Source organism: Branchiostoma lanceolatum, chromosome 12 (assembly GCF_035083965.1).
Source record: "Branchiostoma lanceolatum isolate klBraLanc5 chromosome 12, klBraLanc5.hap2, whole genome shotgun sequence".
Classification (NCBI taxonomy): Eukaryota; Metazoa; Chordata; class Leptocardii; order Amphioxiformes; family Branchiostomatidae; genus Branchiostoma; species Branchiostoma lanceolatum.
In genome coordinates, this window is record NC_089733.1 from 2,860,674 (window position 1) to 2,874,399 (window position 13,726).

Consider the following 13,726-nt stretch of genomic DNA (forward strand, 5'->3'; position numbering starts at 1 on the left):
AGGGATTCTTCCAATCTTCCACTGTGCTCTTGTCCACCCCGGCTCCATGCAGCCATGCTGCGAACTGAACGCACTTCACCGACATCCCCATTTTAAAGTGTTAGCAGAAATAAGAATTTAGCTCAATATATCTATGACATTTTCTCTCACTTTTATCTTTAAATAGTAATTTCTTTTATAGACCAACTTAAAAAAGCTGGATGCTACATTGGTCACATCTACAAAGTCCTTCTTCCTACGTCAAAATAAAATAATTGAGAGCATTGAATGGATTTGCACTATTATGAATTGGATTATCTCATTCATCCCTTGATTTACTTAGCAGTAAGGCTTCTTGTGGAGAATAGGACATAGTGGATACTGTTGAATAAAGACTTTGCAACTGCAAAAAAGCAACTGCAAAAAAGCAACTGCACTTTGCAACTGCAAAGTGTCCAGAACACTACAAAAGCAGAACACCCTGTTGATTTGGTCGTCCAAGTCCGTCTGGGCCGAGCCCAGGTGGGTGGGGGAGGGATTCCTTCAGTAGGGAGGCGGGCTCCAGACTTCACCATATGTAATAACATTTAACAATTCAACCCTATTAGCAGCAGCAAGGCTGTTGTTACAGGATATGTTGTGAACTATTCATAGTGCAGTATCATATGTATGATATGATATGCATAATTATATCTACAAATATCCCACTGAATGAAAACATCCATATCAGGCCACATGTTAAATTCTCTGCCGGACTAAGACAGTGCACTTTCTGAAAGATGGCAGAATTAAGCATGGACACTTCATCGCGTACGAGCACCTGTGTGTTATGAATTCTTACACGAGATTCTGGGAGGAAATGTAGCTGAGTGTGGAAGGCCCGGAAAGCCGCTCCGACTGTCATGTGGGAGCCATACTGAGATGGAAGAAATCAAGATTAACCAGGTTCACTCACTTCCTGCACATGCATTGCTACAGTATTTTTGTACTGATACAAACCATACCCTAATAGGTCACACAAAAGAATAGGTCAACTTTGATATAAACATGTCACATTTTTTTTTTCCTCCTGCCTCCTCCCAACCGTTGCTCAATCATGTTGGAATGAATTTTCGGCCAAATCATCAATTAACAAAACGTGAAGAAGGCCCTGCAGTGTTGGACAAGTTTTCAAAAAGTCACTTGCCCATAAAAAATTTACTTGCCCGAACCAATTTTTCACTTGCCCGATGTTTGAATGGCATTTTTCCATGTATTTTCACTTGTATTCTCGTATTAAGCTCTAATATGGCTTTATTTTTCTGTGTCTTGATGCCATGGCAGTGAGTCAGTGACCAATGCTTAATGCCATGATGGCTGTGAAACATAAGTCTATAAAAGGGTACACTGGACGAGGAAATGTTAACTACTTTAAGCATCAACTATGATGCATATACTTGTACATGTATATGTTCACTGACTACTGATGCGGTATCATATGCGTTCAACTTTTTATTGACCCTTAATGAAAGTAAGTAGGTAGATGTAAGTAAAGATAGGAGTGGACAAATCAAGTATTGCTGACTCACAGTTATAGTCTGTTTACTGGTATGTACACAAAAAGTCAGTCACTTGTCAAAGTGTTCCTAACTAGAGAGGTCAAAGTTGTTTGAGATGTACTGTATTTCAAGCTTTAAAAGCTCAAAAAGGGGCGACAAAAGGATCACAAAATCAGTAAATGTGACTAAAAGTAAAGTAATAAAATTTCTATTTAACGGCATGCAGGGCCAGAGTAAAGGCTTTAAGATAGAGTTAACAAACCTGTTAACATGTCCACAACCTTCTTCATCTGCACCTCATCCTTCATGCCATCCAACGCTGCCAGTTCCAGCTTGTGGGCTCCGCAATGGAAGTACAGGAGGTAGGGGATCTCTTCCAGCAGAAGTGCCACCAGCCCAATGTTCCTTCCGCTCATGACAGATGCTCCATCTGTCCCCAGGGCCACCAGCTTCAAGCCCTGCAGTTCCGGAGCCTCCAGTCCTGAAAAATAAAGCAAAAAGTTAAAAACTATCTGATATACTGTAGTGTTACTGTATGATCAGTATAGATACTTATTTGGTTTATCATTTCAGTCAAGGCATAGATAGGTGCCTAGTACAACAAGATAATACACACATATGTATATATTCATGTTAGACATGTTTTCATGGTGTACATGGACATGAAGTTTGTACGTGTCTGATTTTCCATGAAGTTTCTCTATGTCAGGTTTTCCCTGCTGTATGTGACAAGTTATTGTTGTGTGTTTTATTGTTGCTTGACTTACTGAAACCATGTACAGTATTTGTCAGCCTTGGTCCATGTTTGTTTTTAGTTATGCTGACACCAGAAACCCTGTAGTGTTATTATCCAGACTACTGACTTCGATTGATACTTTATATTATGACTTTCAGATCTCAAAGTTTCCGACTGATATGTTCTAAAGGCAACAAAGGACAAAAATGATTAGCTGTGGAGGAGTTATGTATGTTGGACATGGACATGAAGTTTGTACGTGTCTGATTTTCCACGAAGTTTCTCTGTCAGGTTTTCCCTGCTGTATTTGACAAACAAGTTGACTAATTGCAGTGTGTTTTTATTGTTGCTTGACTTACTGAAACCATGAACAGTATTTGTCAGCCTTGGTCCATGTGTTTTATTAGTTATGCTGACACCAAAAACCTTTTATTGTTATCCAGACAATACTGACTCCGTGGATACTTTATATTATGACTTTGAGATCTCAAAGTTTCCAACTGACTTGTTCTAAAGGCAACAAAGATGAGTTATGTGGAACTAGTGCCATGAGATTTCTAACACTGCAATGATATGCTTTTCGTCATTAAAAAAGTCCATTTGCTGTCATATTATAAACGATTCTCTACAATGAATTTTAATTGTTACACATACACACAATGTATGTATATATCAGAATAGAGCACTGGCTGTTAGCGTTTGACTAGAGCCACTTACAGGGAGTGTGGAAACACAGGAGTATGGGTATCCCCCGCAGCATATCCTCTCTTCGTCTCTGGTCATCTCACGGCAGTGACTACAGGTGCACCATCCCAGTCCTCCAGCACCGCCGCCATCACCACCCGCAACACCACCTGCGGCACCGCCCACAGCAACGACTGCGTCATCGTCACCGTCCTCGTCCTCTGCACCCACAGCAACGACTGCGGCACCGCCCTCTGCACCGTCCTCGTCCGCGGCAACGCCCTCGGCACCCACAGCAACGACGGCGGCACCACCCTCGGCACCTGCACCGTCCGCGACACCACCGTCTGTCGCATCGCCCTGGGCACGCTTCTTCCACAACGATGCCAAAATGTCAAAGACAACGGATGGCAGTCTGTCGGCAATCACAAGGAGAAGTTCGTCCTTCTCTTCAGCATCCATCTCTTTTATATCTTCCTAACAAACAACAAATAATAGAATAAGACAACTGATAAAGTAATATCAGTAACAAAGTACATCAGCTGACATCGTATTCCATGGCGATAACTATGTATATGTTTGAATATATGAAGTCTTACCTTCACTTTACTTTTCCTCTCAGCTCTACGCTCTTCGATGGGCTCCTTCTGTTGGCGGGTAGATATGGCGGCGACATGTCTCCGCCGACGACCTCCTGTATTTCCCCTGCCTCTAGCCGGCCTGCCTCTAGCCGGCCTGCCTCCCCTGGCAGGAGTTGGGGCGGGCGCGTCGTCATCGGAACTGCCTCCTTGCCAAAATAGATTGATTTTAAAACAATAAAACTCCAACACAGAGACCAATGCATATATCTAAGCATGCACTTGATTTGTTCCCAGTTTTATGTGAAATCATGAGACTGCTGCACTGCTGGCTAAAAAGAAATACTTCATACTGGGATGGGTTCTGAAGTGGCAGCAGACGATAAGAGAGGTTAACTAGGGGGCCCAAAATCTAATCGTTTTCAGGTCTCATAAAAACCTACCAACATTCCAAATATCAAAACAATCCATCCAGGCATTCTTGAGTTATGCTGGTCCACTACAGACAGACAAACAAACCAACAAACGCTACCCTCTGCATAACCCCCTCGGCGAAGGTAATACTGCAACCCACCTACAACAGACAATCCAAGCTTTGTCATGACTTCTTTCACAGTCCTTGTGAGGTCTCTGACCCACTGGTCCTTCAGGCTGGCATATGGGACATACTGGATGGGGAGGGCACATTGCTTGTGGTTCCTCTCCTCGTCAGACATCATAATAACCAATACATATGGCTTGCTGCAGGCTGCCTTTTTTTTTTGATAAGGCACGAAGTGTACCTTCTGAGGTCATCTCTGTTAACTTTATGCCTTGATATGGCTGTGTCCATGAGAGGGCTTTCTGGGTTGATAAGCGATAGGATTTCCTCATACGACTGTGCGAATTGTTTGGACTGTTCCATCCGTTGGCTTAACTCGACAATTTCCCAGCTGAGTTCTTTCAGTTTCTCTTCGCTTGTCGTTGTGGGAGCTATCTTCTTTTGGTATATGTTCACGGTTGTTTGGAGGGACTTAAGGAGGAAGTGGGTGTCTGCTTCAAAGTGGGTGATCAGTTCTTGAATTCTTTCTTGAAGACTGTCTCTTCCTCTCTCCTTTTCTAAGTCGTTGCACAGTTTCACTCTCTTGTCATACTCCTCTCTCAGCTGTTCCAGTTTAGAATCTTGAAGGTCAGGGTCGCCATTCCATTCCCCCTTCTTTGACTCTTGAAGGGCAGGCTTGATATCTGTGCCGTCGACCTTAATCCAAAATCGGCCTTTTGGATTAGCAGATCTGACAATGTCATCAACCAAGTCTGCAACATGGTTCAGTCCAAAAGATGAACAAAAGATTTCAACACGAACATACCAGTAACATTACATATACTGTACATGGTTACCGATGAAGGCTTGTCCATTGTATGCTTGCCGCTTGACATGAAACGGTTCAGGCACTTCGAATATAAGCAAACTTATTCATTTACCAGTGGAAGACTGCATGTCGAACTTCTGGTACGGTTAGCTTTCTCCCACCCTCTGGTTGACGGTAATGTTGCTTGCGCGGAACTTCATATACGGCAGTGGGGTCTTCAATCTGTCTCTGGTTTTCATGTAGGGCGCTCCGAAGAACGTGTTTTACTGCCTGAAACACTTTGTCGTCATTCGCTGCTCTCGCAAGCGCTGGATATGCCTCCCTTTTTTGGCTTCTGCTGAACCCAACCTTTGCGTTTTGGATCCCACCTCTTGGGAAGAGCAGCGGCTTCTTCATATCGTTTCTTTAATTCGTAGCAACGCTTCTCGATATCATACTTGTCTATAAGCTACTTCGATAGAGTTTTTAGTTAGCTGTACGAAATGGCAACGACTCTCAGAATGGTCCTACCTATTACTCGTGGTTCACGACCGAGGTTTTGTCGTGTGATAAGAGCGGTCCTCAACGCTTTTCTCATGATGCAGATTTGGTTGAACACGTTACGCACTTCAGTTAGCCTGAGACGTTAACCACCACCACGGTCACAGTTGTTTTCGTCGACAGGATCAGTTAATTCAACCAGATCCTCCAATCTTTAAACGATTGTAACAATTCCCCTGAGTGACGACCTGGCATCTCTTAATATCATCAGAGCAGCAGCGTGTGAGCATGTTCCTCATTGCTCTTGTGACAACCTGACAGCTAGTTGCGATTCATACCTGATCTTCAGGGAATCTGCAATACCCACCTATTTGCAGATTTAGTCCGCTCACTTTTGTTACAAGCTCCTCTTCCATCTCAATGATTTTATTATGAATAGGAATAATTCGTAAGTGGCCATTTCTGATACCTGCAGAAGTAGAACAGTGCATATTAGTGCAAATGTGCTGATTCTTTGACAAAGACATGAAGTACTCACCTCCAAATCCTTCTCCTTTTGAAACTCTGCTATCTGTGCTGATAGCAAAGTGCGGTCCCGTTCACCTTTAGATAACAGATAACAGCATTCTGTTATGTTTTCATGTCAATCTCCAGACAGTAGAGTTAGACACTCTAAACATAACAGTTAAAAGTCGAAAATTCATTAGGCGTAGCCAGTCTTCTCAAATGTGCGGTATGTTGGGCCCCCCATGCAGGCCCTAATGGCATCCTTTGATGACACTTAAAGTCTAAATTTAGACTTTAGTGTCTGCATATGAAAACGGAAGTGGAATGGTGATGCACCATGTCGGTAAAAGTAGGGTGTTCAGGTCAAAAATTGTACTTTGTCCTAGGATGCTGATTCTTATACCATTTGATAGGGCTAGTTTTGACAATTAAAATGGTCTTTATTTCATCTCTCTATCATGTATGGTGGAGGAGTTAGAAAAAAATAAGTTCTTGGAAATCAGGGATTTGGGTCACCAACTGTGACCAAGAAACAAAGGCCTTAACAATGGGGTCAAGGATGGCACCGCTCTCCCATTGTTTTCAATGGGAAGAGTTACAATAAATTTGTTGTGTTACTTGGATTGATATATCTGAACATTGGTTAGGTATATGGTCTTCAAACTTGGTGGCCACATTGACATCAAGCATATCTTCATTAATGTGCATAATAAGCATAATAAATGAGACATTTGCATAATTTATGCAATGATAGTTTTCCACTGTTTTCTGGCCAAATAAACGCTGTTTTCTGGCTTTATAGACACATTGAGCCATGCAAACGTTTCATTTTAACTGCATATCTTGGTATGTTAAGTAAGTGACTCAATAAATGGCACAACAACTATGAATTTGACATGCATATAGATATATTACATGGAAATATGTGCATTCGTTCATGACTTTAACCAACTCTACCAAGCTATTTACAATTTGACTTGTTAAACATTCCTAATCAAGTCTTTTCTTTTCTACAGGGTACTCTTGAAAGAGAATAAAATCATATTTCCAAATGCATGCCTGTACTACAGAAGACTTGCAAACTAACAAATATAATATAACAGTGGTTACCATTAGAACAGAAGCACATGTTCTGCATACACAATAGCTTCTCCACACAATACATGTCAACATTGGAGATGCTTACTGAAAGCTTCCCAGCCTGGTCTCCATCATGACTTACATATTTAACATCGCTTAACTTGAAGTTGACTGGTGTGCTCATTCTACACTTGTAATAGAACATTATGAGATAACTATATAACTTAAGTCTTACATTAGATCAGTTAAGCACGTTGATGCAATGAATGAATGATACAAAAATAGAAAAGTCAAGAATGATGTCTGTCATCATCATCTATTCATGATATCTGTAGTGTAGAGAAATGCAACACTTTGCCTTACCATTAAAACAATACCACAGAACAATACCAAGGCAATTCATGTATCTCTACTTATCTATTTTTATATTCACAATGCTATTTGAAAATGAGTATCAATAACCATGTACTTATGACAGCGACTAGCACTGCACTGTAGCAATGTTATTCTAACAACTCCATACTTGCACCTATTTTAAGGTCTCCCTTACTCAGGTCAACTAGAAGATCAAATTCATCATCGGGTTCATTTACATCTTCGTATACAATCTTGTATACTGTCTTCATTGGGTCTTCAGTTCTATCTACAATCTCTACTTTTCCTGCAAACCATTTCTCATCAGTTACCCTTGCGGCCGTCTTAACCTTGCACATATGCTCCACATTAAACCAACAAGTCTGCCAGGCTCTTTCAGATATTGGGGAAGCACTGATTTATGTTTGTTTACTTCCCTTTTCTCCCTCGCAGCTTCTAGTTTCTCTCTGAGCTTTGTCTGAATGCCTTTTACATTTGTTGCCATTTCATCTTGTTCTTTGAGTGTCACATATTCAATGTCCTTTTCATCATCACTGTCACTTTCAACATGTGTGTCTTCTGAAATGCTGTTGTTTTTCAATATTTCTTTCAGGTGCTCCACTTTCTCGTCAATGCTGAAGGTGTACCTTTTCTTCCCAGGCCGAGTCACCGTCATTTGGAAATTCTCATTCATAGTTCTTCTGATCTCAAAACCTTTTTGTGAAATTGGAGCTGGAATTTAACTGCCTCCGTTTGGTGTGGCTTGGGAAGAGCGTTCATCTTCTCATCCACCTCTTCAGATGTCTTCCACAATCCTCCCAACTTCACCTCTTCCTCTGTCAAGGCTATCTTCTTCTGACGCAACCTTTTCATCTTCTCATCTTTCTCTCTCTGCCTCTGGAGAAGACTTTCCAGGCGCTTTGCCTTAATCGCCTTGTTTTTCTCCTGAAAGCGATCATACACCTTACCAGCATGTTTGCGTGCGTACTCCGTGTTTTTTTGTCATCAGGAGAGAGACTCTGTAGCCAAGCACTTGTCTCATTATTCATCCACATGAGGTATGCTTCAAAGGCAAGAGTGGTACCATAAGCCAACTATAGGTGTCAACTCTTACCTTACTGAAATAGTTTATTCAGTTTTGGACAGTTCTTGAAGTGTCTTGTCAGCCAGCTGTGTGTCCGAACACCTTTCTGCAAACTGTAATGCTGCCGTCAAATGGGCACTATGGGCATGGTGGAGGAACTCACCCAGCACATTGAAGTTGCTTCCTACATAGCGGCATAATAATGATAAATAATGAGAAAAACATTTTAATGGAAGCTGAACTTCATTCAATGCTTGAAACGAGATTCACTCTTCCAAAGTTGACCTGTAAATGGAAAGTCCGCACTCATCTCTAACCAGATGTGAATACAGAACTAACCACAGTGACTATTCTAAACAGCCTTTCACAAGTACCAAGCTAATTAAAGTACTACAAAGATTTTAAAAAGAAATACCTTTCAAATCCAAAGATTTTCAGTTCACAAGGTCTTAAAGGAAACAAAGGTAGTCAGTGTTTCGCGGTGATGACCAATGGGCCGTCAGAACACATTTCGCTACTTCCCATAGGAAGTGGAAATCTCAATGATATGAACATTGTATCAACAAATGAAAGCAAACTTGCATGTTGACGAAGGGCTGCAATTTACTTTTATTACATGTGATTTGGTCAACAAATAATAATGTGGTACTATACAGGGACTAACAAAAATAGTCTTTATTGCATATTACTGCGCAAATGGGCTAAATGCACAAATGATCACACTTAGTCTAGAAGCTTTAAAATATGAAACATGAAATTAAAACATTACATCGAAAACTAAAAAAACAAACAAAAAAACAGTGGACTATTGGTAGACCAATGTTGATATCCTAATAGTTCTTCTCTCTTTTTGAAGCACTTAAAAACATAACTACATACTTTGTTCATCACATGTTCATTTCTATGTGACATAATAAAGCAACTTGCAGATAAAAAACGAACGCACTGACATGATCCCACAACTGCTCCTCAGTCATTGCTGCCTCACTTGCAAACTTGTTCAGTATTCGGTTGTTGTCCGAAGTACGTTTTCGACTCGTCCTCGTCTAGCAGCTCCAAAGCCTGTAGGTAGTCTTAGGGACCCAGAGTTCGGCTGGCACGGTGTGCTGCACTCCCGAGAAGGCTTTGAAGTAGTTTACTCACCAAGAAGCCTCGAATGGCTGAAATGAACCTCCCCTTCAGCTGCTCATTGTCCGCTGCACTTGCCATAATGTCCCACTGAGCCAGGCCTTTCCATTACCCTGGTAAGAGTTTTGTAACAGCCTTTAGCACACATGTAGAATTCCTTTTTCATTTCATTGCTATGAAGTTGTGACAGTTGCACTGTCATTGATACGTTTCTAGAAGGGTACAGGCAATGTAGTAGCGGTTACCGCCTGCATTATTTCTTTAATGGTAAGCACATCCTTCTGTACAATGATACTGTATTCTTCCAGCTTATTATGTGGTACGGAGGCGTCATACATCCTCCCTTCCCGCACCTTGACAGGCCGCTTCAAAATGATGGCGTGGTCTTCTTCTCGACCTTTTGGTGATTGTAGTACAAACATGCAGAATTAAAGTAAATTCAATTTTTGCCCAGTACAGCTTATACAATGGGTGACGGGTTGGCTGTATGTATGGAGAGTTTGCTATGGAGGATTTTGTTATCCATTAATCTGTGATGTAGTATATGAGAAATATGAAAGATAGTATGACGATATGTGAAATATGATGTGAAGTCTCACTTGAGTGTTCTTGATTCTGACTGTCTTGTCCTTCTCAATCTCTGTAGTGCTACGTTCTTCTACCACCTGTGTCTCACTCATACTCGTTTGTTCTTGACTCCATGTTGTCTTGTATCGCTCAATCCTCTTCTTCAAATGATACAAATATTTACCACACTCTTTTGCCATTTTCTGCTGTTTCAGTATGGCATTGGCATCATACTCATTTTCAAAGAGGAGATTTGAACATGAAGTGACTGTACCGCTTAACCTGCTTGGCTATTGATTAACCAATCAGGGATGAAAAATTGGAGCAAGCTGGTGAACAAAATGGAATGAGCAGGCTAGGTAGCTCCCTGCCCTGCTGGGTGCCATTTTTGATTCATGACTAAGATAAATAATCAGTTGACCAGAACAGCCATATGTCGTCATTACAGTAATCCCTGACACAAAACACTCTTACCTCTATCCATTCAATCGACTTCATTCCCCGCTGTTTATGGAAGAGAGCACGAATTTTGACGTCGTATCCAAGTGGCACTTTGATGGTGACAAGACGACTGTAAGCCTGTCTTTTGTTGGCTGGTGAGCTGGAAGACGTGAGTAAAGTATGGGCCTGTTGAAAAACCTTTCTTTTTGCATTCCGAGAATGTTATACCTAGTTCATTGCATCGTTACCCCAATGTTTCTGATGCGGTTTAGCAAGCTGTAAAACGAGCCATTAACTGATGTTGATGCGATTGGCGGTCGAATGCGGTGTTGTGCAAAGCAGTGCAGCATTTTCCCCATCTATTTGTATGCATTTTAGCGTCTTAATTTTATATGATTTTTATTCTCTTAATATTCTCATAAAAGCTGTATTTTATGAGGAAACATGCACTACTTCTATATGTGTAGTATTAAGACGTAAAACTGTCGTATAGAGATTTAATAGGATGTTTTCACAATTATGAATGTCTAATCCATTGATTATGGATTATGAACCTTTATTCAAAAACATACCTTGCCGCTGCCGTTAGCGTTATCCAGGGGACACCACGGGGAGGTGGTAGACTGAATTTGTCCCCCATAATGTGATCATTATGGGATCACCCCCTTCCATCACGCTCATCAGCTCCTCCAGGGACTCCCTGCCAACGTCCCTCTTGGAGGTGTCCGACTGTGCAAGTTGATAGGCTTCATCAATTAGCATCAGCCCACCCTTGGTTTCATTGATCTTTGTCCGGGTTGTTTCCGTCGTCTGTCGTATCCACTTGGATATCAGGTCTCCCCTCTGGACCGTGACTGGTATGGGTTTGGTGATCATTCCTAGCTTGTAGAGGAAACCTGCAGTTGAAAAAAGTAGGAAAATTGCACATTAAGAACTTTTCCAGACTACTGAGGAAATATCAACCGTGCTCAAACTCACAGCGCTCCATTGCTAGTTGCCAGAGAGAGGTCAGATTTAGATGAATGAATTTTGAACACATTAATCTAAAGAACATACTTGGATAAGAAATTTTGTCACAATTCCTTCTCAATTCCTGAGTCTGGTAAAATAGCCTTGACTTGAAACTCCATGACTCGATAGGTTTTAAACTGAGCTGAACCAATAAATAAATGAATATATAACAGGAATAAATATATTCAAAAGAATATTATTCACCTGCCAAGGCTGTTGCAACTGATGTTTTCCCTGTACCGGGATTTCCTGCAAACACCATGTGAAGACAACCGACTTGTTCCTGGTGACCAACTTTCCGCTGCATGAAGATGCACTTCGCAAACTGGGCTAAGTGCATCTTCAAGGCTTCCAGCCCTACAAGCTATCAAGCTCCCTCAGGATGTCTGAAAAGGATAAAGATGAATATTGTGGTAAGGTGCTTGTAGTAACTATTATTACAGAAAAATTTAACAGTAATTTTTCTCAGGAATAATCCAATATGGCTGTTTACAGCTTAAAACAAAGCCATACAGCTTCCACCAAGAGATGGATGACCATAACTATTGCAATCTTAATACAATGTACTCTATACCCAGCTACTATCATCAACAAAAACATGCAAGATTTTGCTTTATCATGATATAGATATGAGAATACTAACCGTCTACAGAAGTGGTGTCTGCACCTGTATCACTGCATTGTGCTTAAAGGAAGAAAAAGAGAGACTTTGGTTCACAGGAGGAAATTTAATTTCGTGATTATATAAGATCATGTTTGTTTATCAGTGTCTGCCAATTTGCCCTCTTATCTTATTGCATCCGCCATCTTCTGTAATCATTAAACGTAAGGATTACAGATTCCGAAGTAAGATGGCGGATGCTGTTAAACGGACGTGATCTCATTTTAGTGTCTGCCTTCCTGAAGTAACTTTTAAAAGACTGTATGGCACTGAAACTTATAAGACACAAAGATTGTGCACTGTGGTGGATTCAGCACCCGTTGTGCAAGGACCAAATTATTAAGGCTGAACTGGATATTGGCCTAAAACGATTAAGATACTGTCTGTACAAAGGGCAGGGTTATTGATAAAACACATTATTGTGTGGAGATAGTGGTAAAATTTCTGCACCTAGACTTGACTATGAACAAAAAGGAAAACTATAAGCACAAGACAGATATAAATGTACATAGGACTGATGTAAACAAGATGGCCAAACAGAAACACTCCCAAGATGTTTATGTACAAATGCATCCGAGATTCCTCGGGTCATATAGTTTGGTTGTCAGACATGCTGAGGTCTTATGGTTTGGGTCTCTTCCTCCTAGCAGTGTTATTTGATGGAGTCTGTTCTGTGTAGGTGTGACTTGCATCCAGTTTCCTCCTGGGGGTGCTGGAATGTAGGGGGGTCATTATTGTTCGAAGTGTCAGACTCACTGGAACATCTACAGCATTATTCCTGTGCTGTCTGTAACTTCAAAGAGGAAAGATCCATACTCCTGCCAATAAAGCCAACGCCAGTGTGCAACGAAAATTGGAACACCTCCCCTTCCCCCTCCCGAAATATTTTTACCGTACTAAAAAGGCAAATGTCTTGCAGAGAAGCTGCATGTCCCTTAAATGTCTGGGGTCAAATTGCACAGGATTTATGTCCTCTATAGAAAGCCGGGGTCGTCTTGGCTTTCCTTAGATTACTGGCAACTTGAACCGGGAGTCGTTCTGTCCCCATGTTGTGTAGATTCGTCAAGTTGACCTCTGCCGGTAATCCTTCTACGGACACTTCACGATCTTTCAGTTTCCTGTACGGAAACCTCCTTTGGCCGAGTCCTGGAGTCACTTCTGAAATTGAAAAATATAGAACAAAATTTTCTCTTGAGCCCAAATCTTCATCACCCCACCTCCATCCTCCACCCCTTTAGTCCTCTTTAATAGCCCCAAGTGCAAATCTGCTTGGCCCAGAGTCATCCTTCTGTTTGGCCTTCATTGACCTACTTTAATCTGCTTTCACAAATGGATCAAAGGAGGCAAAGTGGAAGGAGTTATGTGGGATCGATGCTTGATATCTCAAATGTTAGCAAAACATTGCAGACTTACTAATCTAATCAGAAATTTGCACCCATTACCCTTGCTTGATGGGTGTTTGTTCCATGACGATTGCAATCATTTCCTTTTATGAAACTGTACCAGTGTGATTGATCTATATTGATGAAGTGATACAAAGTCAATGATA

The 13,726-nt window shown here is 41.2% G+C and overlaps 1 protein-coding gene across 1 annotated transcript; it reads right to left on the reverse strand.

Moving 5' to 3' along the window:
- Positions 1-11,096: 11,096 nt before the first annotated feature.
- LOC136446424 (protein CbbX-like) lies at positions 11,097-11,856 on the reverse strand. Its single transcript, XM_066444781.1, has 2 exons — positions 11,721-11,856; positions 11,097-11,401 (listed from the first exon to the last, which is right to left on the reverse strand). The coding sequence occupies exons 1-2, from the start codon at positions 11,854-11,856 to the stop codon at positions 11,097-11,099; spliced, it is 441 nt and encodes a 146-aa protein (XP_066300878.1).
- Between the last annotated feature and the right edge of the window lie 1,870 nt (positions 11,857-13,726).

Excerpts from the sequence above, each read along its gene's own strand:
- LOC136446424 (XM_066444781.1), bottom strand. The coding sequence starts at position 11,856 with ATGCACTTAGCCCAGTTTGCGAAGTGCATCTTCATGCAGCGGAAAGTT. Across the intron at positions 11,402-11,720 it reads AGTTGCAACAGCCTTGGCAG|GTTTCCTCTACAAGCTAGGA; the intron begins GTGAATAATATT and ends TTTCAACTGCAG.